The 15688-nt window shown below is 31.0% G+C and overlaps 1 protein-coding gene across 1 annotated transcript in view; it reads right to left on the bottom strand.

The window, feature by feature from the left end:
* Positions 1-10378: 10378 nt before the first annotated feature.
* Positions 10379-15688, bottom strand: part of LOC150082867 (ras-responsive element-binding protein 1-like) — a 54442-nt gene continuing 49132 nt past the window's right edge. The window contains exon 5 of the mRNA XM_090378303.1: positions 10379-14700. Coding sequence (XP_090234429.1) covers positions 10387-14700 — 4314 coding nt within the window. The 3' untranslated portion in view covers positions 10379-10386. The remainder of the gene's footprint in view (positions 14701-15688) is intronic.

Raw genomic sequence — 15688 nt, 5'->3', positions numbered from 1 at the left:
GGGGCTCACATCTGGTGAGTATGGGTTTGGCACACCCAGGATCCTCAGCTGGATATCATCATTCTTCTCTTTCTTGGTGATTCCCTTCTACCTCTCTCTCTCTCTCTCTTGGGGTAATTCAGAATTTTTATTTTTTTTTTTTTGGCTGGTGCAGTATAAGCCTAAGGCTTCCTTGCACCATATGGCTAATAATAATAATAATAATAAGTTGCACATTATGGAGAACCGCCCCTTTAGTTCTCTGAGTCACAGCACTCCTGCTACTTTGTGCCCGTTGCTTTGCTGCTGTAGCCTTGTCCAATCTGGAGCATGATTTCCGTTAAATCCAATTTAATTAATTAACAATGAAAATTAATAAATTTAACTGACAGTAGACTACACTAAACTAATAGATTCCCGAATTCAGTGATACGTATTACACTATCTAGTTTTATGTTATACCTTATGCTATCAAGTTCAAGATATACATTATACTATGCAGTAACGATTGCAAAGTTAAATTAGTTATATTCTTGCTAAAAAGTAAAAATTCCTTAGATAAACACAAAAAAGATATATGCTCAAGTGATTAGAGCCTTTGAGCTACTTATTTATGTCAATTAAATCCCTACTATTCCTCTGCACTATTCATATGCTATGATATTCGCACCAAAACACCGATATAATGGCAGTACGAATGGCAAGCCATAATTTACAAAATCACTAGCTGAATTTAAAAATAAGCTAACATAAATGACTAAGACTATTTAAAAAACACAATTTAATATGTTAATTAATCAACAAGACGATAAAAATTTCCAAAAAACTTATGTTTCCATGAGCTCAAAATTCTGCATCCTGGCTTATTGGGATACAAAGGTACAGGTACACTTTTAAATGTTTCAGTATACCATTCATGTTAATGTTGGCATCACGTTCTTTAAATTAACAACAAAGACCACAGTAGTAAAAGAAAATGGCCCCTAATTTTTCCATCAGAAATTTGGATTGACATTTTTTGCTCTTTGAGATTGATGCTTCCACTGCATACTTGAAAGTTACCAAAGCAGTTTTTGAGTAGCAACCAACACAGCTAACATTCTTTTATGAATTATAAAAAGTAAACCTTGTTATAAGCTAGCATGTTTGAATTTCTGTGCATTTGATTAATCAAACTCTTGGACGTACATCCAAGAGAATCATTTCTACTGGAACTTTGAATTAAATGCAGCTGTCAAAGAATAGTTCACACTTCAACAGCTGAAAGAATTTTTTTGATGATAGAATATATAGATTAGTGAAGAATTAAGTACATGTTTAAATACTGAAGGTGATTTTTAGAAATTTTTCGAAAATAAAAATGTCTGAAATGTTTTTAAATGACAATCCTTGTGTGTACCCATACAATAAACAGTAATGTATATTAGAGCTCAAAGAATTAAAGAAAAAGAGTGTGGTCAATAAAGTAGCAATTCTTGCAATTAATGGAAAAATCCAATTTGTGGGCGATAACAAAAAGTCTTAGGATCTCCAATGGTAAACTTTTTACAACTTTGCAATGCATTGTAGTACTTAAAAATAATGAGTGTACTGTGATACACATTAACCTATTATGAAATTGTAGTGTACCTAACTATGTTATTAGCAAAAAACTGTTTTTTTTCCCCTTCTAATAGAAATCCTGGTGTGAAAGCATAGATTAGGTAAACAAAATTCTGATTATTTGAAATAATATGACACAGAAGCAACTTGTGAAGGTAGAGTACTTGTATGAAAGATCTATCAGTCCAGTGCAGAACAGGTAAAAGTTTATTTTTCCTTTTCTAATTTCTTGTACAAACCTAGAAAAATCATTGACACATAAGTGTTTAAGTTTCTGGATCTGTCACTCCCCTACATCCCCATACCACACAAACATAACAATTTGTGACTGCTGATGGTTTTGGAAAAGTTGCTAGTCTTAAGAATGTTATATTTGTTTTTTTTTACGATATTTCAAATAAAACAAACAAAAAAAAAAGAAATTTCACTATTAACTTTTTTTTTAATATATGTACAAGAGAATCATTTCTATTCAGATGCGGAAGTCAAAGACTTACCTCAAGAGCTTAAAAGAATTTTTTGATGTGATATACAGAGAGTAGTGAAGCAATGTAAAGAAAAACACACTTCAAAACATTTACAAACTTTATTGGAATCTGTAGCATGCTTTATTATAATAAAGAGAAACAACAACGTGAGCAATGATTGTCACAAGAGTAAACAGATTAGTGCACTTATGAGCAGTGATATTTTATACTAATTCTAAGTGATTTCTTATCGGTATACCACAGCCCAAAACAACTAGCACTCAATTTATACATTGCAAATATATATTTGTGCATAGAAATTATGTAAACATAAACACAAGCCGACTAGCAAAAGGAGGTACTGATGTTCTTAGCTGTTAAGGCATGTCATTATATAATTATTTAGAATATGGTTAACAGAGTATGAAATGATAAAAATAAATATCTTTAAATTCTCTTTAGCAAACACACAATGGTTAACAAGCAGCAATAATTCGAAAAACTCTCACTTCACACTTCTAAATACTACAAAGCTATTTTCATCAGCAAAAACAAATTTGCTTGGTAAATATTAACACAAACTTTACTACATATGGGAATGATTTAATACAGGATCAATGTTAAGCTAATGAATACACTATTATCACATTGGTGAAACTTAATATTCATTCTCAAAATTACTTGGACAATATGTGCACTCATACTATACAAAATATTACAAGTATTTAATTTCAAGAGTACAGTTTTGGACAAAATAGAAGCTATTAATTGCCACTTTTTCTATGTGATCAAGAATATAAATTAGTTCTTGACAAAGAGAAGGCAGGAAAAATAACATACAAATTCTAGAAAAGTTCTGTAGTGAATGTGGTCCCATAGAATTCCTATTATAGCTTTTATTGTGCAACCTGGTCATTCTTATCATTTAAAATTTACATAAAGCATAATTTCTATATACACTGCATGTGAAAAATGCTTTAAAATTTCTTTCAATGTCCTTCAGTTTTTTATTTTCCCTGACATTTATATTAAATCACCTCCAGTGAACTTTGTTGGATATACATATATTTTGTAACTCTCATGTTATTGAGGTATTGAATGATTCAGAAAAGCTTTGCATTTCAAGAATTTCATACAGTTATTCATATACATTTATTTAAATTATAACTTTGATAATAAAGGCACTTAATACATAAAAAAAGATGGAACGGTATTACCTGATATGAATATTTGATAGACAGTGGTGGGGGGGGGAGTACCTGGTAACCATAGTTTCTGCTTTAATCAGAGTAACAGTATGGACGGCATATCATTTTTAAATGCATCAGTTACTTTAGAACACAAATATCATCCAAAGATAAGTTACTATATACAGCAACTATAATTTTTGCAAAAAGTGTTAAACTGAAAACCTTAAGTTACTGTTCACGTGAAAAACCGTAATATTTGTAAAGAGCTGGATGGATGCTTAGGAATTATACCCATCCTCATATTTATCTTCATAAGCATTGTCAGAAGAAAATATTTAAAAAATTTTAACATCACAAGTACTATATGTTAAAAAAAGAAAAAAAACCTGAAGATGTGATGAAACTGAAAAAATTCCTACTTTAATTTTAACTGGGTTTCAGTTAAAGAAATTTCAAAAACTCTCTTGCCTATACTCAGAAAATTATGGAATGGAAAAGTATGAATAATATTTTATGAGTATTTAATTTTATGATATTCTGCTCAGAAATTCAGCTCACATTTAAGACAACAATGAATTTTATTTAAACTGATTTACTAATATAAAGTGATTGGCAATTACTATGATATTGTCCTTGTTTTTCACTTTTAAGAAAAAGCCTTAAAACTTTATATATAAAATTTCATATCAAAAGATAAAGATAGTAAGCAATGTTTTAGACAGTATCACACTAAATTAGTCGGCATCCTTTCGTATTTACTATTTTTATCTTTAGATATTATGAAATATATTTTTCATAATTTATTTAAAGGCTAACAATAAGTTACAAAACTACATCTTAATTGCTAATTAGAAGATTGCAGTTTTGTGACTTATTGTTACTTCCATCTCAACCACACACAAAGATAAACAGAAAAAAAAAAAGCCTTAAACACGTAAGAGTATAATTTTTAGGATAACAAAGTTTATTCAAACATGAAAATAATGCCTCCAACCAAAGTCACAGGATGCTGTGAAAGGTTCCCAGGCATAGGAAAAATGGAAAAAAAGAGTTGCTTGCCTCCTCTCATCTATTCATGTTGCATTTTATGAGCTAGTTGTGATGGTGAGGAACCAAATAAGTTTTTTGCATTTCAAAAATGCAAAAGGTTTATAAAAATCCACTCAATTACAAGAAACTTTCCTTAACACATAAAAAAAAAATTACAAAAATAATAGTTTAACTCTAAATTCTTTATCAAAGCTGAAAAACTGGCATCTTGCTTTCATCAGCTTACTATTAGGATTTTAGTAAAGTTAAACTAAACTAAAAAGTTATGTAAGGTCATTAAATGAACTCCTATATGAATATCATATGCAGGAAATATATCAGTTTTACTTGTAGTTTTAAGTCTGAGTAACCATTGCAATTCCTTTTTTTTTATTCATTTTTAAAAAATACACTTGGTCCATTTTTTACTGTAGAGAAACATTAACAAGTTTATCTTTGCTCATTTCAACTTTTTTTAGCCTTTGGTTCATTCTACATAGAGAAATAGTAAAAAGAACAAAGCTGTACATTGTATTGCTATTATCATAAAATATTTTTAGAGTCTGTGCATTTATGCACCGACTCTGACACATTTAATGACATATCTCACTAAATTTGCTTTATTGCCAGTGATATGTATATAAATGTTAACAAATTGCTGATCACACATGGCTTAATAATGCAGATTTTTTTAAATAAAACAATTTGAGGTACTGTTCTCTGGTCCCACTTTACATTCATATAATAAATGGTAGATAAAATTAAAGATATCTACATATATATATTCTAAACAAAAATATTTTAAACCATTATTAAGCTCTTTTAGCCAAATAGGTGAGATTTATTATGAACTTTTTTTTGCTCAAAACGTAATCAAAAATTTATTCTAAAAATAAAGAAGTTTTCTTGAAGATTTTTTTTTAACTTAGCACATTAGCTCAGAAATCTGTGCTGTATGTACTTGTGCATACAGCACAGTATATTGTACATGTACAGTGATGTACATACAGCACAGATATCCAACTAATTATAATATGCATAAAGGCTAAAAACTTTGCGAATGATTGGTAAAATGAAGTAAACAATAATTATATATATAATAAAAATTATTTCATTTAATTTTACATGATTAAGATAACAACAAAAGGTCATAAAAGGTACTAAAGTATATAATTACGTGTGCTTAAACCATTTACCCGTGTCACAGGACCTTCGATTAGAAAGCATAACTGGAGTTACATATTTTATATAAATTGTGTGGCACTGAAAGAGGAGATAAATCAAAATGAAGTCACTGTTTATATAAAGGATTCATAACTTTTCAGAATTTTCTTAAAACCATAATATCTGATCATATAAACATAAAACCCAGGAAAAAAATGAAAAAAAAACAAGACTAATGCAAAACAGAAATAGATAAAAACTGATCCTTTCAATACTCAATTACTTTTAATATTCTATATCATGCATATTTATTTCCCTCTAGAAGTAATAATACTGATTGGCGAAAGTGGATATGTGTTTGCCCTCACTGATCTGCTCTCCCTCTTTCAGGGTACATTAATGGGGCAGCCCCACTGCAAAAATTTTGTATTTAGAAAATTTTACTAGGAGGGTATTTGATGAATGAAACTGATTCACACCTTATGAAAAATGCTATTATTGTTTTATGCTGTTCTAATAAAAAAATTCTTACTCGAACTTTTTATAAGTTCTATTTTATGCATAAGTTTCAATTATGTTTTCAACAATTATCACCCTAATAAAATTTTTGCAGTGAGAGTGTCCAAAAAATCTACCTTGAAGGAGGGAGAGCAGATGAGTGAGTGCAGAACATAACCATTCTTACCAGTCAGTAAACACTTAGTGAAAAAGCAACATTTAATGCAGCCACATATCAATAACACAAATTAAAATATGTAACCCAAAGCATCAGTGGTTATATACTGTACAGTCACCTGATGAAAGTACCGTTTGCTTAAAACAAATAATTTGTTTCCCACCGCCTATATTTATACAAATCATTGACACACTTTTTTTTATGATGAATTTCTATCAGCTGAGAAAAATGGAAAAATATATTTGTGTTAAAAAAAGCCAAACTTATTATTTGTAGTAAATAAAGTACTCAAAAACTGTATTATAATATAGACCTTAAATTCACTATACTATACTACATTTTATGCATAATTATATGTGTGTGTATAATAGCTAGTAAAAATTAGATTTACACATGAATGCTATTTTAAAATTACAGTTAAAAGCTTTGTAAATGGTCACTGTGCTGAAACTATTATAAGATGACAAGTTTAGGCAATAAGCAATAGCTAAAAGCTATTTAAACTTATTTTGAATGCTAAAGCACTCAATTTTGGGGAAAAAATGAATATAAATATAGAGTAAAGAAAAGAATTACACACTTTTCAAGTATCTAACAACTGTATATTAGAAATAATATCAAAGCAAATGAAAAAATAATTGCTTTGAAACCTATTTTGTATTATGGAGATGATTTGCAAAAAATGTGTCAATATCAGATATTTCTAGAATTGTCACCAATCAGTTGGAGTATCAGTATTATGCTTAATATAAAAACTAAAAAAGTTTATCAGTTTTAGGTATCAAAGAAAAATATACACAGAGAGTCAGATAAACTTTAAGTATTTAAGTAATATTTAAGTAAACTGTAAAATTGAAACAATAGCTTAAATCAGGGGAATGTACAATGCTTTAAGATAATATGGAACCATTCAAATAATGTGGAGCCATCACAAAAATAAAAGAACTTAACAATTATCTGCAGTGATTGCTCATGAAATATTAAGGTAAATTAATAATACTACTGCATTTAGATTTAAGCCAACTTCAAAATAATTTCGCCAGCCTAAAAAAACAAACATGAGCACTTCTAAAAAGAGATCAGATCTATTTTTCAAAGAATGGAAATCCTTATTAAAACACAAAGTCTGCTTAAAACATGTGCTGCTACTATGAGCATTTTAAGTGAATCTGCACTTATTTGTTAAATTCTATATAGTATACTAATACTATACTACCTTATTAGGTAATTAATGTATTAATTACTGATTTCTATAACAGGAAAATTAATTTTTATTTTTAATATAATATTAAAATAGTATAATGTGAAAAGTATTGTTATTTTCTTAAACAGGATATTTGTCGCTCATAAAAAAAAATTAAGCTGTCGATTTACTTATTCAAGTCTACATATTAAGCTTAAAAGCTAATTCTTTAGGTGCATTTTACAATACTAATAAAAAATGACGTGAATACATACTTGTGTTTCACTATGGCTTTATACTTTTATGTGCTGTTTTTACTCTAGTTTTTAACAGCTAGAGATCTTAAATATTCCCTAATTGAAGAATTTTATTCATAAAATATTAAACCTGTGATGAAACTAGAACCTATAGTTTCTCCATTACATTAATTATGACTGCTTATATTTAAATTTTTACTCTAGATTTTAACAGCTAGAGATCTTAAATATTGTCTAATTAAGGAATTTTATTCATAATTTATTAAACCTGTAATGAAACTAGAGCCTATAGTTTCTCCATTACATTAATTATGACTGCTTATATTGAGATATATATCTAGATATTTAGGTTTTTTCTCTTTTAAATAAGAACCTGCCATAAAATATAGCAATAAATTCAAGCTGATAAACTCTAAAATGACCAATCCACAACTGCTTCAAGAAGCTTCAGAAATGTGTGTACATATAAACACACAAGAGAGGATTTTTTTTTCTTTACATTATATATTTATGTACATTATGTTTTCTTTCAAATAACATAAATGACCTAAAAGATAATTCAAAACATATATTCTGTTTCCCTTGCATAATATTCTTAACAAAAACATATACATCTGTCTACACATAAATGATGATGAATGATAACAATTACAATTCAAATACATTTTACTGTACTGCATTATGTATAATTATTAACATTGACTCAAGCACATCTCTGAAGAATGTAACAAAACACATAATGATTACTGTTTTAATTCTTTTTTTTTTAATCAATTACACTAACTGACAGAATTATACTGCTAATGCTATCTAATTTTCTTATTAATATGATTAAGAAAATACTAATTTGTGGTGATTTTTTTAACCTAAAAATCTTAGTATCTTAAATGTTCCCAGTAATGAAATTTCAGCAGCACCCTACATTTCTCTCATACTTACACAGTTACTTTCTCTAGAAATGATAATGATATTTACAAGTGAACAGTGATTAAAATATTGGTCAGTTATAAAGTCGAGAGAGAGATTACTATACATAATTTGCCTAATTATTCTGAAATTAAAAAATAATAAGCAAATACAGTATGTATTTCATTTATCTACGTTTCACTTACTAAAAAGCAATGTGAATGAGAAAACATTTAATAAAGCAGGGCATGTGTTTTTGTTGGTTGCGAAGAGGAGCAAAATGCATATGTTACTAGTGTACATAGCATTAAATAATGAAAATTAGCTGATATTTCCAGAGACAATATTCTTCAATAAAGTATAGATACATCTCTCTACACCCTCAAAAACTACAAAAAACAGCTTTCCAAATTGAAAATTACATGAAAAGATGACTACTTCACTCCTAAAAGGTTTAGAAAGTGTAGGAATTGCATCATAGAAGTTGCCAAAAAGTATTGCTTACTAACATATTTGTAAGGGTGGATTCAGAAGGGGATAATAGAGATAATTACCCCTGAGGTAATTCCAATAGTTTGGTTTTGTATGTTGTGCTCTTGCATTATCTGTAAACAGAACAACATTCCCACACTGCATCCCCAAAACATAAAGGTAATCAGGCACTCAGGTACCCCTGAGATAATTTGAATAGCATATTTTTGTATGTTGTGCTTTTGCATTATCTGTAAACAGGACAACATTCCCATGCTGCATCTCCACCCCCAAAACAAACATAAAGGCTGAATCTACCCTTGTTCTGTTATCCTCCCACAATAGGAAGGCTCATCCATCCTTGTTTATTTTGTGATGTGTAACTCACAATTTGAATGCTTTTATGTGTCATAGAACAAGGCAGTTAATTTTTTCTTCATTTTTGGGTAATGTAACATAAACTTATCAGAAAAAGTCAGGAAACCAAAAGGGCAGTATGATAATTCAATGTATAGTTAGCTTTAAAAAAGTGCCATAAATGAGAAGATAGTAAAAAGAATATCATGATTAGTCCGACTAGTAATACAATAGCTAACTGATAAAGAGAGAGATGAAACAAAAGATTATTAAAAATTTAAATTAAACATAATTAACATATTTTAATCATTATTTAAGAAAGTCTGTGATTATCACTGGTTTTATTCTAACCTTCGTGAAAAGCCAATAAAACGTACAATACTAGAAAATAAAAATACAAATTCTTTATTTTATGATAGTTAAAAACAATACTTGCTTTCTGTTAATTGCCAAGGCTTGATTATATCTTAGCAAAATAATGCACTTGGTATTTTATTTATGTCAGCTTCATTTTAATATACAAATGGAATGTATGAAAATCCACTGCAGCAGAGGCGGATTCCTATTTTTTGCTGCACTAATCTGTAGAACGAATATACCCTGAGGATTAACACACTTCAGGGATGAGAATGGAAAAAACTCCCTTTCAAACACAATACTTTTTCAGCATATATGCAACTATGAATAAGATATTCAAATCAACACAACAGTAAGGAGCTAAATATACATGAATTTATCAAAGATACAAGCAAACTTTAGCACCAATGGAATTCAATTACATGCAAATAAACAGATGTATCTCTTGAAGAGACTGTGGAATGTGGAAAGCACATTGTTAACTAAGTTAATAAAGACTCAAATGAAGCCTTAGTAAAACTTAACTTGTTGCATAACAAAGAAAATATAAACTGACAGAGAGCATACAGATATTGTAATAAAATGTGATGAAAATCTACAAAAAAAACAAACAAACAATGATATGGTCTCATAATTATCACAGGACTGACTTTACATGTGATAATTTTGTTAACTATTGCATTTAAACAATCTAGTTATCAGAAATTATATTTAAATACAAAAAAACCTTTTGCGGATGATTTTTCTGTTATACTTCTTTAACTCCTAGAAGGCGGGCAGCTGAATCAGCAGACTCGAGCATTTCATCAATCATTTTTGAGTCATGAATGTCCAAAAGCCTTTGAATCAAATCTGTGTCATCAGCATCTCTATGTGCAGTTTCTTTATTACCAGATGAGGCAGATGTTCTGAGGTCAACAGACCCATCTGCTGTGCCATGATGAGATTTGGAAGAAGATGCAAGGGTGCTTTTGCCAGGAAGGAGATATAAGAGAGAGTTCTTAATTTGCTTCTTTGGATGCGATTTTTTTAAATCTGTTAATTTTTCCTTCTTATTTATTAATGAAAAATTAAGTTGACTAGCTTCCTGGGAGCAGCAATTTTGAGGCAGAAGGTTTTCTTGACTGTTTGGATAGGAATCCTTTAAGTGTATTTCCATATGTTTTTGTAACTCAGCAGTAGAATGTAAATACTGGAAGCAAAGAACACATATAATACTTGAATTGAGCATTTCATTTTGCAGTAGAGACTTAGAGTTATCAGTATTGACCTCAAATTTGTCGTTTGCAGCTTCAGGTATCAAATTTATATCAAAATTTCCAGTTTCAGCAATCTGTGGATCTATAAGATGTTGACATTTAAGATGATCCAAACAATCCTGTCTATTTGTAAATGCGTCATTACATACATGACACTGATATGTAAGACTGGAATGTTCCTCTGTATGCAATCCAAGTTCTTCAGCACTGCCAAAATTTTTGTTGCAGCTCTGACAAAAGAACCGATAAAATTGATCCTCTGTTTGTTCTCTGTTCTCTGAAAAATTTGATATGTTATCTGAATCGCTATCAGCAAGTTCTAAAAGTTCACTTTCACTCATTCTTGGGCTCCTTCCAATGAAACGCTTTGCCCAATGCTTTAAATAGTAGTGCTTTTTTAAATTTCCTTGGGTTGAAAATGTACTGCTTGGGCATAAATTACACTTGTAAGGCCTTTCAGGAACACTGCGGGTAGCTGTATCCCCATTACGCCCATGTTTACGCACCAAGTGTCTTTCACAGTTTGATTTTGTAGTAAACCAAATGGGACACCTGGGACACTTAAAGGGTTTTTGTCCAGTATGTGTTAAAATATGTCGACGAAGAGAACTTGACCATGGAAATTTTCTTGAGCAAAACGGACAAAATACACTGTTTGGAGATTCAGTGTATGAACTTCGTTTCTTGCCATTATTACCAGTCACACTATTGCTGCCAAGGAAAGCCTCACTGTTAACATCAGAAAGCACATTTTCATTATTTTCATTTCTTACTGTGTTGCTTGTTTCTGAATCGCCTGCTGCTAAATATTGCTTGAATTCTTGAGAATTTGCTGTATGTATAACTGAAGAAACACTAGCTAAATCAGCCAAATTCTCTGGTTCTTCACCATCACTGCTAAAGTTGGATGTTACACATTGCTCTGGACTATTGCATGGAATGGGTTCTGAAATATTTTTCATTTTTTCGCTCTTCTGACTGAGATCAACAGACTGGTAGTTTGCCATATTCTTTTCTTCTTTATCTACAGAATGTTGCAAATATGCTAGCTGTGTAGGATTTTCTAATGAAGCTTCAAGAGGTTTTTCATTACCCTGTGCAAACTGAGAACTGACCTTACTACTAAGAACTTCCCTAAGGGCATCTCTAGTTTTAGTGGAGAGAGTTTGTATGCTAGGTTTCTGTACAGTTGGTGTAAGTGAAGGTATAAAATTACGACTACGGGTTGGTCTTGCAAATTCAGGATGTTTCCTTTTAATGTGTCTTTCCATATTTGATTTTAAAGTAAACCTTGCAGAACAATATACACATACAAATGGCCGGTGATGAGGGGAAAGTCTGTCATTTACAAATTTAAATGTCATTTTATAAGCATCAGGCTTATTTTCAGATGAGGAGGGTGGAGTCTGTTTGTTGGTACTGTCATGTGAAATATTTAATGTTTCTCTTGGTTCTATGTATGAGTTAGAAGACTTATTTGACAAGTCTAAAAAATGAGCATCAGTTGATGGAGGTCTTGAAACAGTGTATATACTAGTTGGTTTTGACTGCATCCTTAATAGTCCAAGAGTGGAAGATTTCATACTCAAGTCTATGGCATGAACAGCTAAATCTAATGGTTCTTCTTGAGGAATATTTGATTGAGCAAGACTAACTAACCCCTGAACTGCACTATCGATGTCCTCAGAATTGGTAAAATTGTGGTTTTCATCTGTTTTAAGATGTTCTTGAGGTTTTAAAGTCAGATTTAAAGGCTCAGAAGAATTATTATTACTATCAAAACAGCTTTTCTCAGGACTTTCATCTATTAGTATAAGTGACTCCTGGTCTGACACATCGCTTTGCACATTAGGAGATACGGCATTTCTAATTTTATCTTTCATATCGGGATGCTGCTTCAAAACATGTCTGATGCAATTGTTTTTTGTTGAAAATCCTAATTTGCAAATATTACAGCAGAATGGTTTTCTATTGCAACTATTATGTAATGATCGAAGATGATGTCTGAGTACTCTATTGAATTTAAAATCCACGCTGCAGTATTTACATACAGTCTCAGTGCTATTTACCTCAGATGGAAGGATGTCTGAAGTTTTCTGTTCCATATTTGGATTATATTGCATAGAACTTCTTATTTCTTGTTTTGAAAGTTTTTTATGTCTTTTTCTTACATGCCGTTCACAGTTGGCTTTGGTGGTGAAAGCATACTTGCATATAGCACACTGAAAGGGTCTTTCACCATTATGTGTTCTCAGATGACGAATCAGGGTACTCTTATCTAGACTTTTATAAGAACACATATGGCAAGAATAGGAGGCACCTCCTTGAGTGTGGGATCGGTTGTGCCGTTTTAGTGCATTAGCACTTCGGAATGACTGCTTACAAACCTGACAGAAAAATTCACCATTTTCATCATTTGAACGGCTACCATCAACTTCATCAGAATCTGTTCCTTTGCTAGAACGATGATTAGAGTCATCTTTGGACGGAGTTTCTGGGCTGGCATTAGCTGAATCTGCAACAAGAGGAGATTCTGGCAAGAATGATGATGATGTTGATGAAGTTCTTTGTACTGGAGATGTTGGGCATACTACTGAAGATGATGATGAAGAAGGATTGATATTAGGTATAACAGGAGTTTTTGATGTCAGAGAGATGATTGACTGTATATCTGCAAAATCACTGCTTGAAGTTTCTGATTCTAGTCTGCTTACTACTTTTTCAGGTTTTCCATGTATAAAATAAGAAAAATTTTCAAAGTTTTCTTCTCTAGGTGTATTTGTCTGAAGTCTTGATAGTAGAGTGTATTGTGATGATTTAGTTTGTAGCTCAAGCAATGCAAGGAAATCCTCTTTCTTTGATTGTAGTTCTCCGTTAGCTTTAACTTCTTGTACTAAACTTTCATTCTGTGTACAGTGTTCTGCAGATCGATGTTTTAACTGGTGTACCTGAAGAAATGCTGGTGCTTGAAAATCACAGCTGCAGCTTGGACAGTATGTTCCTATTTTATCAGTATGTACAACCTTGTGTAGATGCAGAGCACTTCCACAAGGAAATGCTTTCAGGCACCTTGGACATTCAAAATTATGAAAGGCACTACTTGGACGTCTACTGTTATGCTCACAGAATGACTTAGCAATCAAAGAAAACTTCTCAGCAGAAAATTCTACAAATGCTAATTCTTTGAAACCAGCTGGCATCGATTCAGTAGGAGTTGTGTCAAAACTTTCTTCTTTTGTAGAATTGCATTTGTGTATTGTAAACTCTGAATAATTACTCGAAATTTCTCCACATTTCTGACAACGTATGGGATCATTAGGATGGGTTTCCATGTGTGTCTGAAGGCCATAATTACAAAGGAATGTTTTACCGCAAACAGGGCAATGCAGCTGATCTTGTTCTTCTGAAAGGGTTTCCGATTTCTTTGACGATGATAAGCTATCAAAAGCTAAACTCAGTTTACGCTTAACAGAATTCTTTGGCTTGTTTTCTTTTACTCTAGTAGTTTCACAAGCATCATCATTTTCACTATGTGTGCGCATGTGTCGGTGCATATTTCCATTTGTTGTAAATGCCATGTCACATAATTTGCATTTGAAAGGTCTCTCACCAGAGTGTACAAGCATATGTCGATCTAAAGAACTTGCTGAGCTTAGTGTTTTACCACAGAGAACACAAGTATGTGATTGGCTACTTGGATGATACTGTTTAATGTGAACTGTCAAGAACTGAGGAGATTCCACTTCCTTTTCACAAATTGGGCATACATGGGAGGACTCCAACTGAGCTTGGGTGGCTTCATTCTAAAAATACATAAGAAGTCAAATTATTAAGGTTTCTTCAAACAGAAGATAATCTTGTTAAAATATATAAAAAAAGGTAGGTTTTGTACTAAAAAAAATTACTTTAAAGTTCCCCTTGTTATCAGTGAACAACAAAAAAAAAAAAAAAAAAAAAAAAATATATATACAGGAAATCCTTGATTAGTGCGGTTAATGAATCCTTGAAATATACCGCACATATTAAAACCGCACTAATCAAACTTAAGAAACAATGGGAATAATTATAATGAATCCTTGAAAATTATGAAATTGTAAAAATATATTTTTTCTTACTCAACGTACCTATAATGCACTGCATAGTTCTTAAATTATTAAGGAATAAATTTAAAAAAAGATAGTATGATTTAAATTTTATTTTTTGCAAAAAAAACTTATCTAACTTCAATTGAACAGTGGTAGCTTTCTTCCTTTCCTCCATGATCTTGCGATAACAATCAATTTGCTTATCTAACCCTCAACGAACGTTCATGCTTCTCTCTGCATCTGGATCAATCTCTAGTATGAGTTCTTTTGCTTTTTAAAGTGTATTAAATAGTTCAAGTTTTTTGAATGAAATTTCTTTGGGAGCAAATTGCTTTTCTTCTGCTTCATTTTCGTCTTCTTCCTCGTATGCATGTTGATGCTCAATTTCAAGAAGATCGTCGTTACTTAAGTCTTTTGAATGCGATTCCAATAATTCTCTAACGTTTTCTGAATCTACTTCCTCAAAGCCGAGGTCTTTTCCAATTGTAGTAATTTCATCAATAACTTTGTTGACAGGATTAATGAAACCGCAAAAATCATTTGCGCATTCAGGCAAAAGATTCTGCCAGACAGCTCTCATGCAGCTGTTCGTCATTTCTTCCCACGATTTGTGTATGTTCTCAACTGCTTCTTTAATATCATAATATTAAATAAGTTTAATATTAATAATAAAAGAATAAAAGAATATGAGTTACCAGAGCAAATT

This window comes from Mastigoproctus giganteus, chromosome 7 (assembly GCF_048544385.1).
Source record: "Mastigoproctus giganteus isolate SK-2022 chromosome 7, ASM4854438v1, whole genome shotgun sequence".
NCBI lineage: Eukaryota > Metazoa > Arthropoda > Arachnida > Uropygi > Thelyphonidae > Mastigoproctus > Mastigoproctus giganteus.
The sequence above is the reverse complement of the archived record's forward strand: the minus strand, read 5'-3'. Positions and strand labels throughout refer to the sequence as shown.